Source organism: Mastigoproctus giganteus, chromosome 2, assembly GCF_048544385.1.
Source record: "Mastigoproctus giganteus isolate SK-2022 chromosome 2, ASM4854438v1, whole genome shotgun sequence".
Lineage (NCBI taxonomy): Eukaryota > Metazoa > Arthropoda > Arachnida > Uropygi > Thelyphonidae > Mastigoproctus > Mastigoproctus giganteus.
Genome location: NC_143576.1, coordinates 82,142,337 through 82,160,507, shown reverse-complemented (window position 1 = coordinate 82,160,507; position 18,171 = coordinate 82,142,337). Strand labels below are relative to the sequence as shown.

The following is an 18,171-nucleotide window of genomic DNA, read 5'->3' as shown; positions in this document are numbered from 1 at the left end:
AATTTAATAATGGTAATTGCAGCATCAATTAAGGGGTTATGGTTGTGAGTATGCACGTGTTGAGAGAGCTTGTGTTTCCTTGATGTGTTCTGAAACTATTAACATGGTAGTATGCATGTGTATCTCAAATCAAACCCAACGCAACTAAACTGGAAATCCATGGAACCCCCATCACCCCAGTCATCAAGCACAAAGATCTCGGCATTATATTCGACCCTAAACTCAGTTTCAAACACCAAGTTGCAGACATTCACAAGGTCTGAAGATCAAGATGGCTTGCCAAACAACACCTCCTTCATGCCACAGAGCCTGAGTACATGCTCCAATACATATACCGGTTTCTGCAGCCAGTCATCACCTACGGTTCAGAAATCTGGGCGTCGGCAACAAAAAAACCTAAAACCATTGCAACCGATGAGTACTGGCTTCTTCGGTAGGTTCTCTTCACGCATAAACTGCCACCACTCACACATACTTCAGATATCACCCAACTTCGAAATTACAGAAAAGTCTCCAAACGGATATTCACCCTCCGCTTGCTCATGTCAATTAAAACGATAGTGGGTGAAGTCAATATGCCAAATTTTCAGCAGATGTGCAATTGGAGGATACCCCCCCAAAACCCTTAAGAGCCCTCCCCTTTCTACAGTCTGTGGCATGGAGGCTCACGATAGGGGATAGATTCCTGCCCATGGAGACGCTCCACAATGGATGTGGACTACAAGGAGTGGATAGAGGACAAATCGTACAGAAGATGCATCATCAGGGAACAGCTTTCGTCTTCAGCCGAGTGACTGCCATCGTCTTTTCATTTCCCATGTTATATCAATTTTATATGTAATTATACGTTTTATGTAATTTTTCCTGTATTAGTTATTTCATGTTAAAACCCTAGCATTGTTGCTGTTTTGGGTATTATTGCATCAGGCAATCATGTAACCCTTCTCTGCCTGCAATAAAGATATTAATTAATAGTGTGTACATATTACAGTACGTATTAATTATTCCGATTACCACATATATTCTTCCGATTTTTACTTAATTTTTTAATTGGTAAGGTAATAAAGGGTAAATTTGTGCTTAATATATCTTTACTTTTATAGCCTGTGGATAATATTCCTTCTATTTTCGCTCATTAGAATTGCTGTTTGATAGAATTAAAATTCGATTCACAAACGTGATCACAATGGCTGGCGCTTACTACACATCGTATAGTGAACGGTACTTTACTATGGTGAGTCCATGAGTTGATTGTACAGTGAACATGGGTCAGGGGTAAAAGGGGGTCCATTGTATTTTTAACTATTTACGTGAAACTTCGGATAATTGGGGCAGCCGCTTAATCGGGCCAATATGCACTAGTCCCGATGTGTTCCAAATAACCGGGATAGACTGTACTTCGTTTGTTTCATGAGTGGGTATTTTTTCAATTGCGATATATATAAAAAGTATATTTAATACCGATATGTCACAAAAACGAAAATGTGTTGTGCTAATGTTAAGAGGCAAAATAGCAATAATTGAGGCCTTGAAAAGGGGTGAATAGGACATTTTTTAGCTGAGAAATATAAAGTTGGCACATCAACAATCTCGGGAATAAAGAAAAGTAGTGAAAGGATTATAAAATTCTCTAATCATCTGATGTACACAAATGGCCATTTAGCACTTAAAGTTATGAGAAAAGCTTGAAATAAAGAGGTGAAGAGGTTATCTACATGTGGGTTATTTGAAAACAATCTTCTGAACAGGTATCTAGTTCTTTATTATATGAAAAAGTGATATTTTTGACAACAAAATTAAACAGAGCACTCCGTAGCCGAGTGGTCAGGAGCAGGAGTGCAACAGCATACGCTCTTTGAGTAGACCGGGGTTCAAGCCCCTGACTGCAGAATACGGTCAATCTGCCAACCCACACTGGACCAGCGTGGCAGATTATGGTCCATTTCCCTCAGCATGAATTGTTGAGGAGGCTTCCATCCTGCAGTGGGCTGATAATCGCTGCACTTTACTTTTTTTTTACCTAACTTTAAAGCAAGTTCTGGTTGGCTCGGATAAATGATTATTGATCATTCTGCCATGTCCATCACTAGTTACAAGCATAGATAACATCATGAAAAATGATTCAACTAGAAGTGCAGTGGTTGTAACAGTAGTTTTTTTTTTTTTTTTTTTTATGAAAACCCCAAACACGAAAGTTATTAGAACCTATACTATAGTACTTAGTACCGTGCTTGGGTTGGAGGTTGAGAAGACAAAAGAAGATATTTGTTGACATTAGATTTGAACTTCTGTAGACTGCAATTTTCAGGAAATACGTGTGAAGGAAGTTGTTCCAGAAAACGGCAATTGAATGAATAAACAAGGAAGATGAAAAGTTGGTTCTGTGAGTTTGAAGTTGGACAGTAAATGGAATGTTGGCTGGTGGCAGCACGTGTTCGGACTGTTTTCAAAGAGAGAGCAGGAATTATAGAAGCCAATTCAGAAGAACAGTGCCCATGGAAGTATCTGTGGACAAGGCATGCCGCAGAAAAACTACATCTGAAACAGAGAGTGGAGAGACTCTTGTTAGAGAGGAGTCATTAATTAACCTAACTGCCCTCTTCTGAATGGAATCTAGAAGCCTGAGAGAGGTTTTGGGGGAATTGTCCCAGATGTGGAAACAATATTCCATGGTAGGGCAGATTTCCAATTTGTACAGAGTGAACAGCTGTTTGGAAAAAAAGTAACGCCGAGAGCGAAAGAGAAAAACCAAGTTTTTTAGATGCAGAGGAAGCAATATTTGTAATGTGCTTGTGCCAAGAGAGATTAGATTTGGGGATTAGGTAATCCCCAAAAGAGATATATCATTTTGCCCAGAAATTGGAGTATCACCAAAGATAAGCATAGGAGCAGAAGAATCCTTTTTGCGAGATATAAGACAAGATTGAGTTTTAGAATGATCGAAATCAACTAAGTTGTCTTTGCTCTACTGGAGAATTACCTGGAGATCGGCATTTAAGGAATTGGTAGCGAATATTAGAGAAGTTGAAGCTGATTGAACAGAGCAAGGTTTTTCAGAATGGAAAGTTGAATGCAATGTGCTATCATCGGCAAAACTATGGATAGGATTTCCAGTCAAAGGAAGAAGGTCATTAATATACAAGAGGAAAAGAGTGGGAGAAAGAACTGAACCTTGGAGGACACCAGCATTAGTGGAGAAGTTAAAAGACAGAGAACCATCTATCATCAACCTCAGTGAGCAATCAGAGAGAAAACTGGATAACCAATTACAAAAAACAGTTGGCTTTATAAGATGGAAGCTTGTTTGGAAGACCTTTATGCCAAACACGATCGAAAGCCTGAGATGTCAAGAGCAACTTCTTGTGTTTCACCAAACGTTTCCATTGAACTTGTCCATAAATGGGTAACATAAACCAGAATATCACCAGTGGATCGAACTGACGGAATCCATACCGGAAATTGTTGATCAGACAGAAGGTTTCTAGGTAGTTTAAGAGTTAGTAGTTAATTGATTTCTCCATTACTTTAGAAAGAGTAGAAGTAATTACAATGGGCTGATAATTAGATGGGAGGGACTTGTCACCCCTTTTCGGAACTTGGCTGGATATGAGAAAATTTCCATGCAGAAGGAAAAACACCTTCGGAATAAGAAAATGAAAAAAGGCAGCAAAGAACAGGTGTAAGATCAGGAATGAAGGTTTTGAGAACTAGTGGAGAAATACTATCAGGACATGGAGCTTTCTTAGCATTGAGATTCTTCAAAATCCTTCTGACATCTGTTAGACGGAAGACCACAGGAGGCAGCATTGAATGGAGTGTGTTGGGAATTGTGGGAGGTGTTTTACCAAGATCATTAATACATGAGTTGGAAGAAAAATGGGATGCTAGCAGGTCACCTTTATCCTTGGCTGAAGTGACAACAGAACCATCTGGTTTGGACAGAGGTGGGAGCAGAGATGGGAAAAAGTTGTGGCCAATAGCTTTGGCAAGAGACCAGAATGCTCGGCTACCATTAGGGCAAGAAGCAAGTTTTCTACTCTTAGCCTGTTGAAAATCTAGTTTGGTCTGATTAATGTTGTTGCAAGCTTTCGCATAGGCAGAAAATGAAACTGAAGAAATGGAAATAATCCAGTTACGATATGCAATGCTCTTCTCTTGAACAGCCTTAGCACATTTATTGGAAAACCAAGGTTTAGATAAAGGATGAGATATTAAAGTGGAGGATTCCATTCCTACAAGAATAATTTCACTGACACGATCTGAGAAAATGTTGACATCAGAAGTTTTGAAACAATAATTCGACCAAGGAAAAGAAGAAAAGAAATATCGCAAGTCATGCCATTTTGCATTCTTGTAATGCCAAACAATACGAGGTTGGGAATAGTCATGAGATAAAGGCTCCATTGGAGAAGAGACAATCACCAAGTTGTGGTCTGAGGTGCCTAAAGGACCACTCACTTCGACCGTGTACTTAGAAGGGTTGTTTGTGAAAAAAGACCAAGCGTGTTAGCTGTATGGTTGAGATTGTCCAGTGTTCCTGTAGGTAAATGAACAATCTGTGCAAGGTCATTAGAAATTGCAAAAGCCTCAGCATCTCAACCAGCTGGGTCGGTGTGACTAGAAAATGGAAGCCAGCTGGAGTTGTGAACATTAAAATCACCAAGGAAAATTACTTCCCTGTTAGGAGAGTTGGACTGGATTTTTTTTTTTTTGATTTGGTAGTTGTTGGCGCATCGGCTTCTGTGGCCATATTGCACCTCCCAAGGTTTTTGCAGTACAGTACTTTGATCCAAGCCTGAGGCGGGAATCGAACCCGCGACCTTTGAGTTGCCGGGCAGGTACTTTACCCACTCGGCTAGCCCGGTCGGCAGGAGAGTTGGACTGGAGAAAGTCAAGTTGCAAAGAGAGAAAGTCAAAGAGCTCCAAGTGATTAGTGGAGTTGGCAGAACGGTAGAGACAACAGATGAATTTTACACAATGAGGTAGAGAGATTTTAAGCCAGAGAAGATCGAAAAGAGGAGATTCCAAATTACCAAGTCTCTGACAGGGAATATCGGAACAGACATATGCACAAGTACCACCTTTGATGCAAAGGGAAATCACACAGCAAATAATTTGGGCAACTGGGATGAACAGTAGTTGAATCAATCGATAACTGAGATTCTTTCATAAAAGTACATGGGGTTTGGCAGACTGTAAGTGGAAATGGAGATCGTTGAGATTAGAATTGAGACCACGTATATTTGTGAAATGAACTAGGAAGTGTTTGGGAGGTTTAGATCTTTTCGCAGATAATTTTTTTTTGGTAGTTGTTGGCGCATCGGCTTCTGTGGCCATAATGCACCTCCCAAGGTTTTTGCAGTACTTTGATTCAAGCCAAGGCGGGATTCGAACCCGCGACCTTTGGGTTGCCAGGCAGGCACTTTACCAACTTGGCTAGCCCGGTCGGCTTTCGCAGATAAGCTTACTCTATTAGTTTGACAATTCATGGTATATTCAATTGTAAGAAAAAGTGGGTGGGACACGCTGTATGAAGAAATGAAATTTTTGAATATGGCATACATATGTAAGAATATACCCAGATCATTGACATAACGTGTCCTCGACAATGCCCTCCTCATACACACTACTCAGACTCCCTCCAGTCACTATCTGACAGAGTAGAAGTAGCAAGATTATACACTAGCTGATCCGGAAGCCTCCTAGAGAGTTACCAATAGGTTCGGTCCAGTGTACTAACTAGCGGCCGGCCTGCGAACACCGTTTTAGAGCTGTATCCTCGAAATGTAATGAAGATTGGATCTCGCCACGATGTTCATCATAACCTCAAAAGTCATCAATCATACTGCATGATGGAAGAGATGGGGAAGGGTTGACCGGAACTTAGCTCTGGAGACTAAACATGGGTTCCACCACTTCAAGCCTCCAATAAGCAAAGTGGTGGTATTGCACCGGTTGATGAGAGTCATCTACCACCTAGTATTGCCTGGTAACACAGAGGGGCGAAATTGCTCCATGTGGTGTGGACACCACACCTCGACCCCTGCTTACGTTGGTTTATACCTGGGTGGTCACCCAGTGTGCTTGTGCATGGAGGTTATACCCAGGATTACTAACAGTCCCACCATCGTGAATGTGCAAGCAGTGGATTTGGCTGTCACAGACCATCCGGACTTCGCCGAAATTGGGTCTACTTGACTTGAATGTCACCCGAATATCAGTTCCATCAGCATTTTAAACTCTCAGGTAACAAGTACAGCTTGTCTGGCATATCTGAGAGAATGTCTGTGACAACCTCAAGGACCAGTTATCTGTTTGTGTTGGAGAGTTTCTGCATATTCGCATGGTAATTTGTTATATTTGTTTCTTTGCTTCCAGGTAAGTAACTTCATGCTCAGTTTTGTATTTCTGAATTGTTTTTTCTTGCTTCCATGTTTCCTAGTCTTTTTTTTTTTTTTTTTGGTAGTTGTTGGCACATCGACTTCTGTGGCCATAATGCACCTCCCAAGGGTTTTGCAGTACTTTGATCCAAGCCCGAGGCGGGATTCGAACCCGCGACCTTTGGGTTGCCAGGCAGGCACTTTACCCACCCGGCTAGTCCGGTCGGCCCTAGTCTTTGGAATAAGTGGAGTGATTGCCTCTACAGTTTGGATACCATAAAGACTGTGCAGAACATTCACAGTATGAGTATATTCCTTGAACCCAAATTTCTAAAATTTGAAGCATCTACTGGGGTTCAGTATATATAGTCAGAAATGATAATTCAGATATTCCACTTTTACAGAAGTTGATGGATTTGGCAGGTTAAACATTATATGATATTTCTATTGGAACTAATGAACCATCTCTTTTAACTATGATTCTTTTGACCTGAATGACATTTTGATCTCAGAGCTGCTATGTAATTTCTTCATCAGATACCTGTAGAAGATCCCATTCTGATACTACTCCTTTTAAGCAGGTTAAGGTGGCACAAGGGGACACTTTTATGGGAGTTACTCCATATGTTGTAAATTTAAGCAACTTTACGGAGTGCCTGTGTCGTGTTGTTTCAATAAGCAGGTTTCCTGATTTCATTTGGCAAACCATTTTTGGTGAGATAGCAGCATTCTTTAAGCATTTCTGGATCAGAAAAGAAGAGAGCTTGCTGTTGTTTGTTGTTGTTTGGTTTTTAGGAGCATTCGCAACTAATGCCATATTGCTCCGGGTATATGCGGTGGTCATTCCCTGACCTTTCCGCATCCTCCGTATTTGGTGGTCATGGGCTCGAACCCTGGTCTAATCAAGAAGCGTGTGCTATGCACTGTTGCTCCTGCCCACCTGGCTATGGAGGCGCCAGAGAGAGAGCTTGCTAACTGGCTGGTCATTTCAGTGAATGTATAATCAGGAAGTGAGGCCTGACATTTGTGGTCTGTACCTTCTTTTGCCTTTTGAAATAGGAAGGATTATGAGCTTCCTGTTCTGTAGAATGTGATGGGTCCATGAGCCTGCAAGAAGAAATATTGGCATAGTCCATATTTGCTCCTTTCAGACCTTGGCAGATTAACTTTGCTGTCAAGTTTTCTGGTTCCATCTCAAGGAGGCAGAAGCAGTGCCTGGTGTGGCCAAGCTAAGATTAGTAAGGATTAGTTACTTAGATAAAAAAAATAAAGAAAGGTACCTTTCTATCTTTGCTCTTTTCAAATACTTTTTGAAGAAAAAAAAAAAAAGCTGATTATTAAACAAAGTTTTACGAAAGGCAGAAAAGTAAAAGAGCTGGTAATCACTTCAAAAAAAAAAAAAAAAACTCACTTGAAGCAAAGAAAAATTGCTGTGTCAATTTTTCTGTGCTTCAAGAAATTGCCAAGTCACAGACTGCTTGGCACCTAGGGCCCCTGCAGTTGGTTTTGTAAGAGATACTGCTGTTCATGTATTGCAAAGAACTGGTTATATACAGTTGATGATTTTTAGAGATGAAACTGAGCTTATGTTTTCCATTTACATTTTATGTGTTAAGATATTCAGATGGTGAGAGTTTTATGCAGATGCACTGCAAAAGTTTTTCCTAAAGACTCGCTATTTTTCACTGGGTGCTACAATATTAATTTCTACCCATTGTAATACTGCAGTCAGATTCAAAACTGCGAACTTTTGATTTTCAAATACCTAGAGATCAGGTATTTGAAATCACGAGTTAAACAGGAGGTTTTTTGCAAAACAGGCAAAAAAAACTGATTTTTCGCAAAAGCAGAAATGTTCACAACTCAGTTTTTAATTTTTCTAAACTAGCTAAATATATTAACACACTCAGCAAAAGAGAAACAGTTAAAATGCTAAGCATGAATTGTGATAATTTCTTATATTTAAAGCTTCCTTCTGCAGTAGTCAGTTTGCTGACCAGCAGTCACTGTGCATCAATTCTAATTTGCCTAGGTTCTCACAATGAAACTAATTGAACTCAAGCAGCAAAACATCTATTGCTTCATCTATTTTCTTTACCTTTAATGACCTCAAGAAGGACTGGAAATATGTCCACAAAAAATTTCAAATTTGAAAATGATGCACTGCCAAATGATGAAATTTGTGCAACATGCTGTCAAGTCATGGTAATCAGCTTCTGAAATGAAGATTTGAAAACTATTCTTAAAATAAAATTGCACATAACATTCTGAAACATATCTAGGAGTAAAGACGTAAAGACCTCGGTACATTGATATAAGATGCATTTGATCAAAGATCTATGTTCGGATTTTCAAATGTTGGCATAACATTTAAAAGTAACAAACAAATTGCTTTATTCAAGCCAGAAGTGAGAGAAATATCAATGGACTTTCTGTAAGAGTAAGAGTAAGGATAACATGCCTAAAATTAACAAACTAAAATTAAAATCCTAAATGGGCCAAGCAAGCTTATCAGCTTGCTTGGCCTGTTTAAGATTGATTTCACCAGAAGTTCTTTTTCTTGAGTTCATTAATTTGTCTTCTTTCTAAACTTTTGGATCATGAATTAGATTTGAACAGAAATCAGTATTACTCACTAATGATCGCTTTGTACATTTCAATTTGGTAGCACTGAAAAGTGCTTATATTGTTTTTCTTACCATTTCTAATCTCTTCTTTAAGCAGAAAACTTGTCAAAGATTGTCACTTATCCACCAATCTAGTTACACATTTAACCAAAAATAGCCAACATGTACACATACACTTCAAATGTTTAGAAAGAAGACAAATCAGTGGCATGCATCAATTGAAATTGTTTAAAATTTATTTTCCTTTAGCACTTCTATCTAGGTAGTAGCAGATTTCCATCAAGTATTTATCTATTTTCACAAAAAGGCATGCAGTTCCCTTTTCAGCACTCAAATTTAATAAAATAACAAGGACAGCATATTACCACCAAATGTTCAATCACTCTTAATACCTTTGCTACACTGGTTTTTAGGCTTAGCATAGCTGCATTATCTACAGTTTTATGAAGGAATCCCATATGCATTTGAGTTGTACAAAGGATATCCAATGTCGTAACCCTGTGAAGTCTCCTTCCAATGCTGGAAACGAAAGAAAGCTGCTTTCAATTTGATGATTTTTATGCATATTAGCATATATATGTGTATAGCCTATTGTCTTCATCATGTCTGCCTGCACGTCATAACTAGGCTCTAGTGGATGGATTTTCATAAAATTTTATATTTGGGCCTTTCAGTATGATTTGTTGAAAACCTTAACCAATTTCATTAGAACTGGATCAACAGAATTCTAGCAATTATTATTTTTTTCTTTTCATGCATATTACACAGGCTATTCACATACCATATGTTGTAGCTGAAACTGGATATTATGAAACTGGAAACACTGGATATTATGTTTGTTGCCATGTACTGGTTGGAGGAATAAATAGGTATGTGGTGGTTCATACACAAAATTGCAGCATCTGGAGACCAGGCAGCTGTGAGGTGATCTGATTGAGGTGTTTAAGGTTCTGAATGGATTGAGCAAGATCGATGCTGATGGAATTCTTCCTCCTGCTTAGATTACACACAAGGGGACAAACTCAAATTGAGGAGGGATAGTTCAGGATAGATGTGTGAAGGTCTGTCTTCAGTCAGTGGTAGTAGATTGTTGGAACAAAGTTCCATCTGTTGTTGTGGAAGCAGATAGTTTGAATAAATTCAAGGAAGAACTAGAAAAACTATTGGAGGAAATGGACAGGTGATGTGGTGGAAAGTTTTTTTTTTTTTTTCTTCTTGGCTGATGCTTTATAAGCCCACTTTCTTTCATCGTTTGCCACTGCTAATGCTATGTCACTTTGAAATTGTTTTATAAAATTTAACTAATAATCACAATGTTTGTTGTTTGTTATTTGGTTTTTAGGAGAATTAGCAACTAAGGCCATGTTTCTCCGGGGATATGCGGTGGTCATTCCCTGACCTTTCCACATCCTCCGTATTTGGTGGTCACAGGCTCGAACCTTGGTCTAATCAAGAAGCGTGTGCTACGCACTGCTGCTCCTGCCCACAGAGGTGCCATCACAATGTAAAGTTTTAACTTCAGAAGAAAGAAGTACACTTTCCCAGGTCATTACAGAAATAAAAGCCACCCCCCAACAGGTCCCCCTTGCGAACATGATTAATGCATTCCTAGAAATCAATGCATAGGTAGAAATTAACAACTTGGAATTAATTTTCTATAGAAAATAAAGCAATACAGCTGGGTTAAATTCTGGATCAGCTCCCCACCCAAGGTTGTAATTCTTTGAGCTAACACACCACAAGTGAATTTTTCAGTACTGCAACCTAATTATGATAAAATGTGAGGTCTAATAAAAATATACAAACTAATAAAAAACTAATACTAAGCAAGTAATAAAAATATGCAACTGTTCTTCAATTTATAACTGAATAAATTGCAATTATAGTATAACGGGAGTTGCCTGTGCAGACGTACATTTCTGCCTCTCCTGGAACAGAGAAGTTTTTTCTGATTTATTAGCTTAAATTGGCATATTAACTTATTTTCTAGAGTAGTTTTATATTCTTATTTACTATACTTAGATTAAAGTAACTTAGATAGAGATTTTGTAGGTATTACTTAGTATCGGAAAGGGTATCAAATCCACGTGTTTACCGTTCGTAAATTGCCGCCATTATTACCGACAATAGATTGCATAAGCTTAATATAGTATAGTATAGTACATAATATTGTCAATTAATCTGGTTGAACTTCATTATCAATTAAGTTGTACTTTTAAATATACATATAATGACTTGGGTTACATAACATAAATAATTAGTAAAAAATAAATAATTAATACTTAACTTGATACGGAAGTTATATAAAGGGACTTTGTAGATAACACTCAATATTGAAACATAAATATAGCGTTATAACTGTGTTGAGATCATGACTCTGACCGTTATAACTGTGTCGAAATCATGACTCTGACCAGAGCAGCAAAGCAAAAGGCTCAAGCTAATGGGAGTGCTGTGGCTCAGGGGAGAACTGAGGGGGGCAGTTGCCCTCTGAATCACAGCCTATTAAAATGCTTGCTTGCTTGATGTTTGTGGAGCAGTCAGGTACGGGACATGATACTGCCATGGGGGATGTCTTTGTGTGTGCGCGATGCAAGGAGCGTAAGGAAATCAGGCGACAACTCAGCATTGTTATGGGCCTATATGAGAGCTTGAAGGACAGGGTGGATGCCCTTGAAGGATTAAAAGTGAGGGCCCATCAAGCTCTCAGCTGCCCACACCAATGCCAGAGCTTGCACTTGGTCATGCGCAACACAGCAGCAACCCCCAAGGCAGAATGCGCTGGTCCCAAAGGAACTAGTAGTTGTTGGTGACTCTATTGTCAGGGAAACGGGAAACATGCTTTGTAAAAAGGATAGGTGGAACAGGACCAGGGTATGTCTTCCAGGAGCAAAGGTTGATGACATTGTAGAGCGGATATCATCTTTTAAGGGCACAAAAGGTGATATAGTTGTACACGTTGGCACTAATGATATTAAGAGTAGGAGGCCAGCGGAATTACTTAACAAGTACAGGTCACTGTTGAAAAAAAGCCGTGAATTAGGGTTGAATTTGGAAGTGTCTGCAATTCTGCCCAGACACGACAGGAGGGAGTATACGACGAGAACTCTGTCGATCAATTCGGCCCTGGAAGGATTGTGCAAGGCTCAAGGGGTAGAATTTTTTTCAGCCTGGTCTGTACTTGTTAACAAGAGAGACTGCTTCTACAGGGATGGGATACACTTAAATAGAAAGAGTGCAAGAATGTTTGCTGATGCTATCGAGGCAGTGTTAAGTGGGTCGGAAAACTGCTAGATTGGGGGGATACAAGGACTAATAGATTAACAGTAGCCACTGACAGAGGTGAAAGTGATTCTTCCACTGCTTCTATTGGAATGAACCGCAGCCTGGAAAATAAGATGCAGGATATTTCAGAGACTGCTGGGAATCATTGGGGTACAAATAAACACATAGGTTGTGTTAGGGTAGCTAAGAAAAAGAACAGGTGCATGCATACTTGCGTGTACACCAATGCTAGGAGTTTAGTAAATAAATTTGATCAATTTGAGGTATTGCTCAAAACATCAAAGGCAAATATTGTGGGGATTTCAGAGACGTGGTGTCACACAGATATAAAGAATGCAGAACTGGAATTTGGGGAGTACAATGTCTACAGAAAGGATAGAAAGGGTAGGAAGAGAGGAGGGGTTATGCTATTAGTTAAGAAATACATAAAATCCAAGGAAGTGAATTCAGTCGACATTGCTGGACAGTGCAGTGTCGAGTCAGTTTGGTGTGACATAAGCATTGGGAGATCAAAATTGAGAGTAGGAGTGTGCTATAGGCCGAATGATTCTGATGAGTATAACAAGAAACTGTACAGGGCAATAGAGTGGGCCAGCAAATCAGAGTCTTATAATGGGGGATTTTAATTTCCCAGATATTGACTGGAATTTGGGGGCTGGTCACTCACACACTAGCAAGGCTTTTGTGGATTTATTGGATGATTGTTTTCTACATCAGCATGTTTGGGAGGCAACTAGAGGGAATAATAATCTTGATTTGATTATCAGTAGTGATTCTACATGCATTCAGAATCTGCAGGTAAATGAACCACTAGGTGGCAGTGATCACAGTGTGCTGAAGTGGGATTTACTCAAAGAGGTAACTACCATTAGGGGTAAAGGGAAGGGTTATTGCTTTCGTAAAGGCGACTACGATGGACTGAGACAGTATTTAAATTCTATACAGTGGGACCAACTGATGATGTTACCAACAGAAAATTCAAAATGGGAAGCATTCAAAGAACTTATCTTGGAAGCTACTAAGCTTTACATACCAACTAAGAAATATTGTTCAAGGTTTAGGCCTAAGTGGATGTCAGATGAACTAATGAGACATATGGCAGAGAAGAAAAATGCATGGGATACATACAAATTAACACATGACACAGAAGCCTATGATAGATACAAGTTGATCTGTAACCAAGTTACAAAGGAGGTTAGGCAGGCAAAGGCAGATTACGAGAAATCTTTGGCAAGGGATGCAAAGAAAAACAGCAAAGAGTTCTTTACTTATGTAAACTCTAGCAGGAAGAGGATGAATCAGATTGGTCCACTTGATATCGATGGGTCAACTGTTGATGATCCTGCTCAGGTAGCTGACAAACTGAATGAATATTTTGCATTGACATTCACACATGAGGAGTTATTCAGCGAGGGGAATGCCAGAGGTGTATTCAACTTTGGTAGTAAGCTAGAGAATCTTGTAATAACTGAGAGTAAAGTGGAGGAGAAATTGTTGAAGATAAATACAAGAAAGGCACCTGGGGTGGATGGGATCTATCCAGTTATATTAAAGGAGGCAGCAAAGGAAGTTAAGCAAACCCTTAGCCATAATTATGAGAGCTTCCTTGGACTCAGGGGAAGTACCCATGGACTGGAGATGTGCAAATGTGACCCCAATTCACAAAGGAGGATCAAAGGCTGACACAAGTAATTATAGACCTGTGAGCTTAACTTCTGTTCCCGGAAAATTAATGGAGGCACTGGTTAAAGAAGTACTGCAGGATCATTTAGACAAGACTTCAGTTATAGCTCAGACACAGCATGGTTTTGTTAAGGGGAAGTTTTGCCTGACCAATTTGATTGTATACTTTGATGCAGTCACAAAAGAACTGGATGCAGGGAATAACTTTGATATTATATACTTGGATCTTAGAAAGGCTTTTGATACTGTTGCACATGGAAGACTGCTGCACATATTGGAGCAGTGTGGCATTGGAGGTAAATTGCTGCTATGGATAATGGGGAGGTTGAGTGGGAGAAGACAGAGCGTGGTAATCAATGGACACTGCTCATCATGGACTAATGTTATTAGTGGTGTCCCTCAGGGTTCAGTATTGGGTCCATTATTGTTTTCTGTATTTATAAATGATATCGATGATGGTATATCAAGCTTAATGTCCAAGTTTGCAGATGATACGAAGGTTGGCAGGGTTGTCAAGGACACTACTGACACTATGCTACTGCAACAGGATCTGGAAAGGTTGAGCAGATGGGCTGAGAGGTGGCAAATGAAGTTTAACATTGACAAATGTAAAGTACTACATATGGGAAACAGCAACCCCAGAGCAATGTATGAACTCTGTGGTACTACACTGACAGTGGTAGAGAATGAAAGGGACCTGGGGGTGGTTGTGCAGGCAGTTATGAAGTTCTCTGAGCAGTGCAGACAGGCTGCAAGAGTAGCTCATGGTGTATTGTCAATGATATATAGCAATTTTTCTAGCAGGGATAAGGAGGTGATTATTCCCTTGTATAAGGCAATGGTCAGGCCACACCTAGAGTACTGTATACAGGCCTGGAGGCCTCATTTCAAGAAGGATGTAGAGCTGCTGGAATGAGTACAGAGAAGGGCAACAAGATTAGTGAATGGGACAAAGGGGTGCTCTTACAAAGAAAGGCTTAAGTTTTGCAAATTACAGTGTCTGGAGACTAGGCACCGGCGAGGTGATCTGATAGAGGTGTATAAAGCCTTGAATGGTTTGAGCATGCTCAATGCTGATGGGATTCTTCCTCTTGCTCAGAATAATCACCTGAGAGGGCATAAATTTAAATTGAGAAAAGACAGATGTAGGATAGACGTGCGGAAATTTGCCTTTAGCCAGCGGGTGGTTGGTTGGTGGAACAGACTTCCATCCCTTGTGGTGGAGGTTGATAGCCTAAATAAGTTTAAGGCTCAGCTGGACAGGTATTTTGAACGAACAGAGAGGTGAAGTGGGTTTTTTTTTTTTTTTTTTTGGCTGATGCTGCATAAGCTTGCTTTTTTGCATCAAATGCCTCTACTAATGCTAATGCTAATGCTAATTGACCAATATGTAGCTAACCCCCCCCCCCTCACCCCAGCAGAGAAAGTATTTAGTTTTATGAAAGTTCCATGTGGAATTAATGTTTCACTGATGTATTTTGAGGCCAGACAAGAGAAGCTGACAACTAAATATTACTCACGAATATTTACTGTGTTTATAAAAATTTAATCATCTAAATGAGTGAATACACTGCAGAAGATAATGCAACAGCTTTGTGCTTTAGTGAAACCTGCTTTAATGGAGTGGATGCAGCTAATAGATTGTACATGGCTGCTCTTTTGGGGAAAAAAAAATGGGTTCCTGCAGTGAGATATAATACCGTGGCAAGATATGGTCTGACATCTACCTCTTTTGATGCTGGGATTTTCACAGGATTCAAGTTTAGACATAAAAGATGTTTTATTTTATGTGAAAACACCCTTAGGAAACATACACTTGAGATTGTATTTTCAACACTTTTCACAATTCAATAGTAGACGATGAAAGAAATTGAAAAAAGTTTAAATTTTTAAAATCGAACAGCTAGAACTGAAGTTATGAACGATGTAACGTTTTATGCTCATGCTGGCTACTTACTTACTGAATCAACATTAGTGACTGAGTTAGCGTCATTAAGAAAGTGATGTCATTTGTGTCATTTCCGTCTTGTATTTTCGTTACCAATCGATTTTATATCAGTCTGAAAATTTAGTAGGTGCTGCCAAAGATGTTTTCACATCAAAAAAAAAATTACAAGTTTAGCACTATACTACCATATGCAAACACAAAAATTCCAAAATTGTTTTTATGTTTATTAGCTCAGTTGCAATTTACCCTTTCCACCTTTACACATTCTTAGCCTTCAGGTGCTATATAAAATCAACTTATATTCCTTTAAATAAGTTAGTTTGAACCATTTCATGATATAAAGTACCTTGCTGATAACAGCTGCCTAACAATACTGAGCAATTAAGCTAAAAGGTAAATGTCGCACCATTAGTACCTCTCTCTGAACAGTTTATATATTTTTGATTTATTAAAATGCAATTAAAAACTAAAATGTAATTTTTTTTTTTTTTTTTTTTTACCTTATTCTTTCACTAGATTTTGAAGGAATATTCTTTCTCTGATCTAGTTCCAACTTTTTGTTTACAATAATCTTTCGTAGAGCAGCAGCATCCTGTTAAGGAAAAAACAACTGATATCAAAGGAAAAATTCAGTACATAATACAGTAGAATACACAAAAGTTTATACAAAATTCTTGTTTGTACAAAGTACATATAATTTATGTAAAACGATAAACTTTTCAACGTAACACATTTCAATGTTGCAAAATTTGGTTAATAAGCATTACAAAGTCCATTTTTTACCCCATGAGAAATAAATAATGCCATTTTGTATGGTTAATTATTGCCCCACCACCACCAGCATACATGGGACCATGTAAACATGGTATCACACAGATATAAGGAATGCAGAATTGGAATTTGGGGAATACAATGTGTACAGAAACAAAGTCAGTTGATGATAGCTACAACAATGCTACAGGTTAAGTTTTAAGTTAATTCAAAGTCTGTTTATATTAAAGCTCATCTGGCAGCTATGGCAAAAATGCAAATGGAGAGAATTAAGCCTTGAAAATTAAACTGAAAATTGTGCAAAAGGTTGACAGGATGAAATGAAGTGGACAAGGCAAATGAGTAAAACATCCCTTTATCTATATTGTCTATGATACTGAAAAACCAAAAAAAAAGGTGAAGTGAATGATAAAAAAAACAAGAAATGAATTTGTGGCGCAAAACATGAGGAGCTTGAAACAAAACTTTACAAGTGGTACCAATGCATGTATCTAATTTGCCAGTATCAAGTCCAATTTTCCAAGAAAAGGCTGCTTATCTAGCTTAACATCATGGAATTAGTGACTTCAAATGCAGCAGTAGCTGCTCCAAAGATTTAAGGACAGGAATAACTTGGTTTTGCAAAATGTTTGTGGTGAGTCTGGATTAGTTGACAAAGAAAAGGCCACACACACACACTGGTTGCATTCTGTAAAGTACATTCTTGAAAAATATGAGCAAAGGATACTTTTAACCTTGATGAGCATAATTTGATACAGATAAAACACTTGCTGTTCACGGAAAGTTTTTTAGTAGTAGAAAATTAAGTAAACAAAGGATCACGATTCTGTTATGTTGCAACACAGATAGCAGAACAAGACTGCATCCACTTGCAGTTGATAAATTTTCTAAGCTAGGATGTTTTAAAGGAGTTAACCAACTTCTGCATGATTATGAAGCCAAGAAAAGTGCTTAGCTTATGGTCAAAATTTTCATTCTTGGTTATTGAGAGTAGACAGAAGAAAATAATTCTAAATTGTTGTACAAGACAATCTGCTGAGGCATTTCAGTTGACAAATATACAGCTGTCGTTTTTATCGCTCAATACCATCAGTTTTACGCGTCCATTGGATGAATGCATTATTTATAACCTCAAGAAAGCATAGAGAGCCTGCCTGATAAGGTACTTCATCTGCAACACAGACGGAAGGACAAATTTTAAGCCAAAGTGGAATGCCTTGGATGCTATCCTAAATATTGTTATTGCTTGGGACAGTATCATATCAAAAAATGGTCTAGAAAAAGGAACTTGATAGATATTGGGAAATAGAGGACTTTGAAAGAACATGCATTTTTGTTGGTGAATTTGAGGAGGTTGTTAAGATGGATGAAGTTGCTACCACACTGATGCCAACAACAGAAGAGCTGCTCAGCACCAAGCAAAATGATGAAGTTTTTGTTACCAGTGACGAATATGAAAGTGAAGAAGAACACAATT

General features: G+C 38.7%; 1 protein-coding gene across 1 annotated transcript in view; it reads right to left on the bottom strand.

Annotated features, from left to right (window-relative positions):
• The window catches only part of polybromo (protein), a 702,481-nt gene that overhangs the window by 530,251 nt on the left and 154,059 nt on the right, over window positions 1-18,171 (bottom strand). The window contains exon 7 of the mRNA XM_090389959.1: window positions 16,424-16,515. Within this exon, the coding sequence (XP_090246085.1) occupies window positions 16,424-16,515 (92 nt within the window). The remainder of the gene's footprint in view (window positions 1-16,423; window positions 16,516-18,171) is intronic.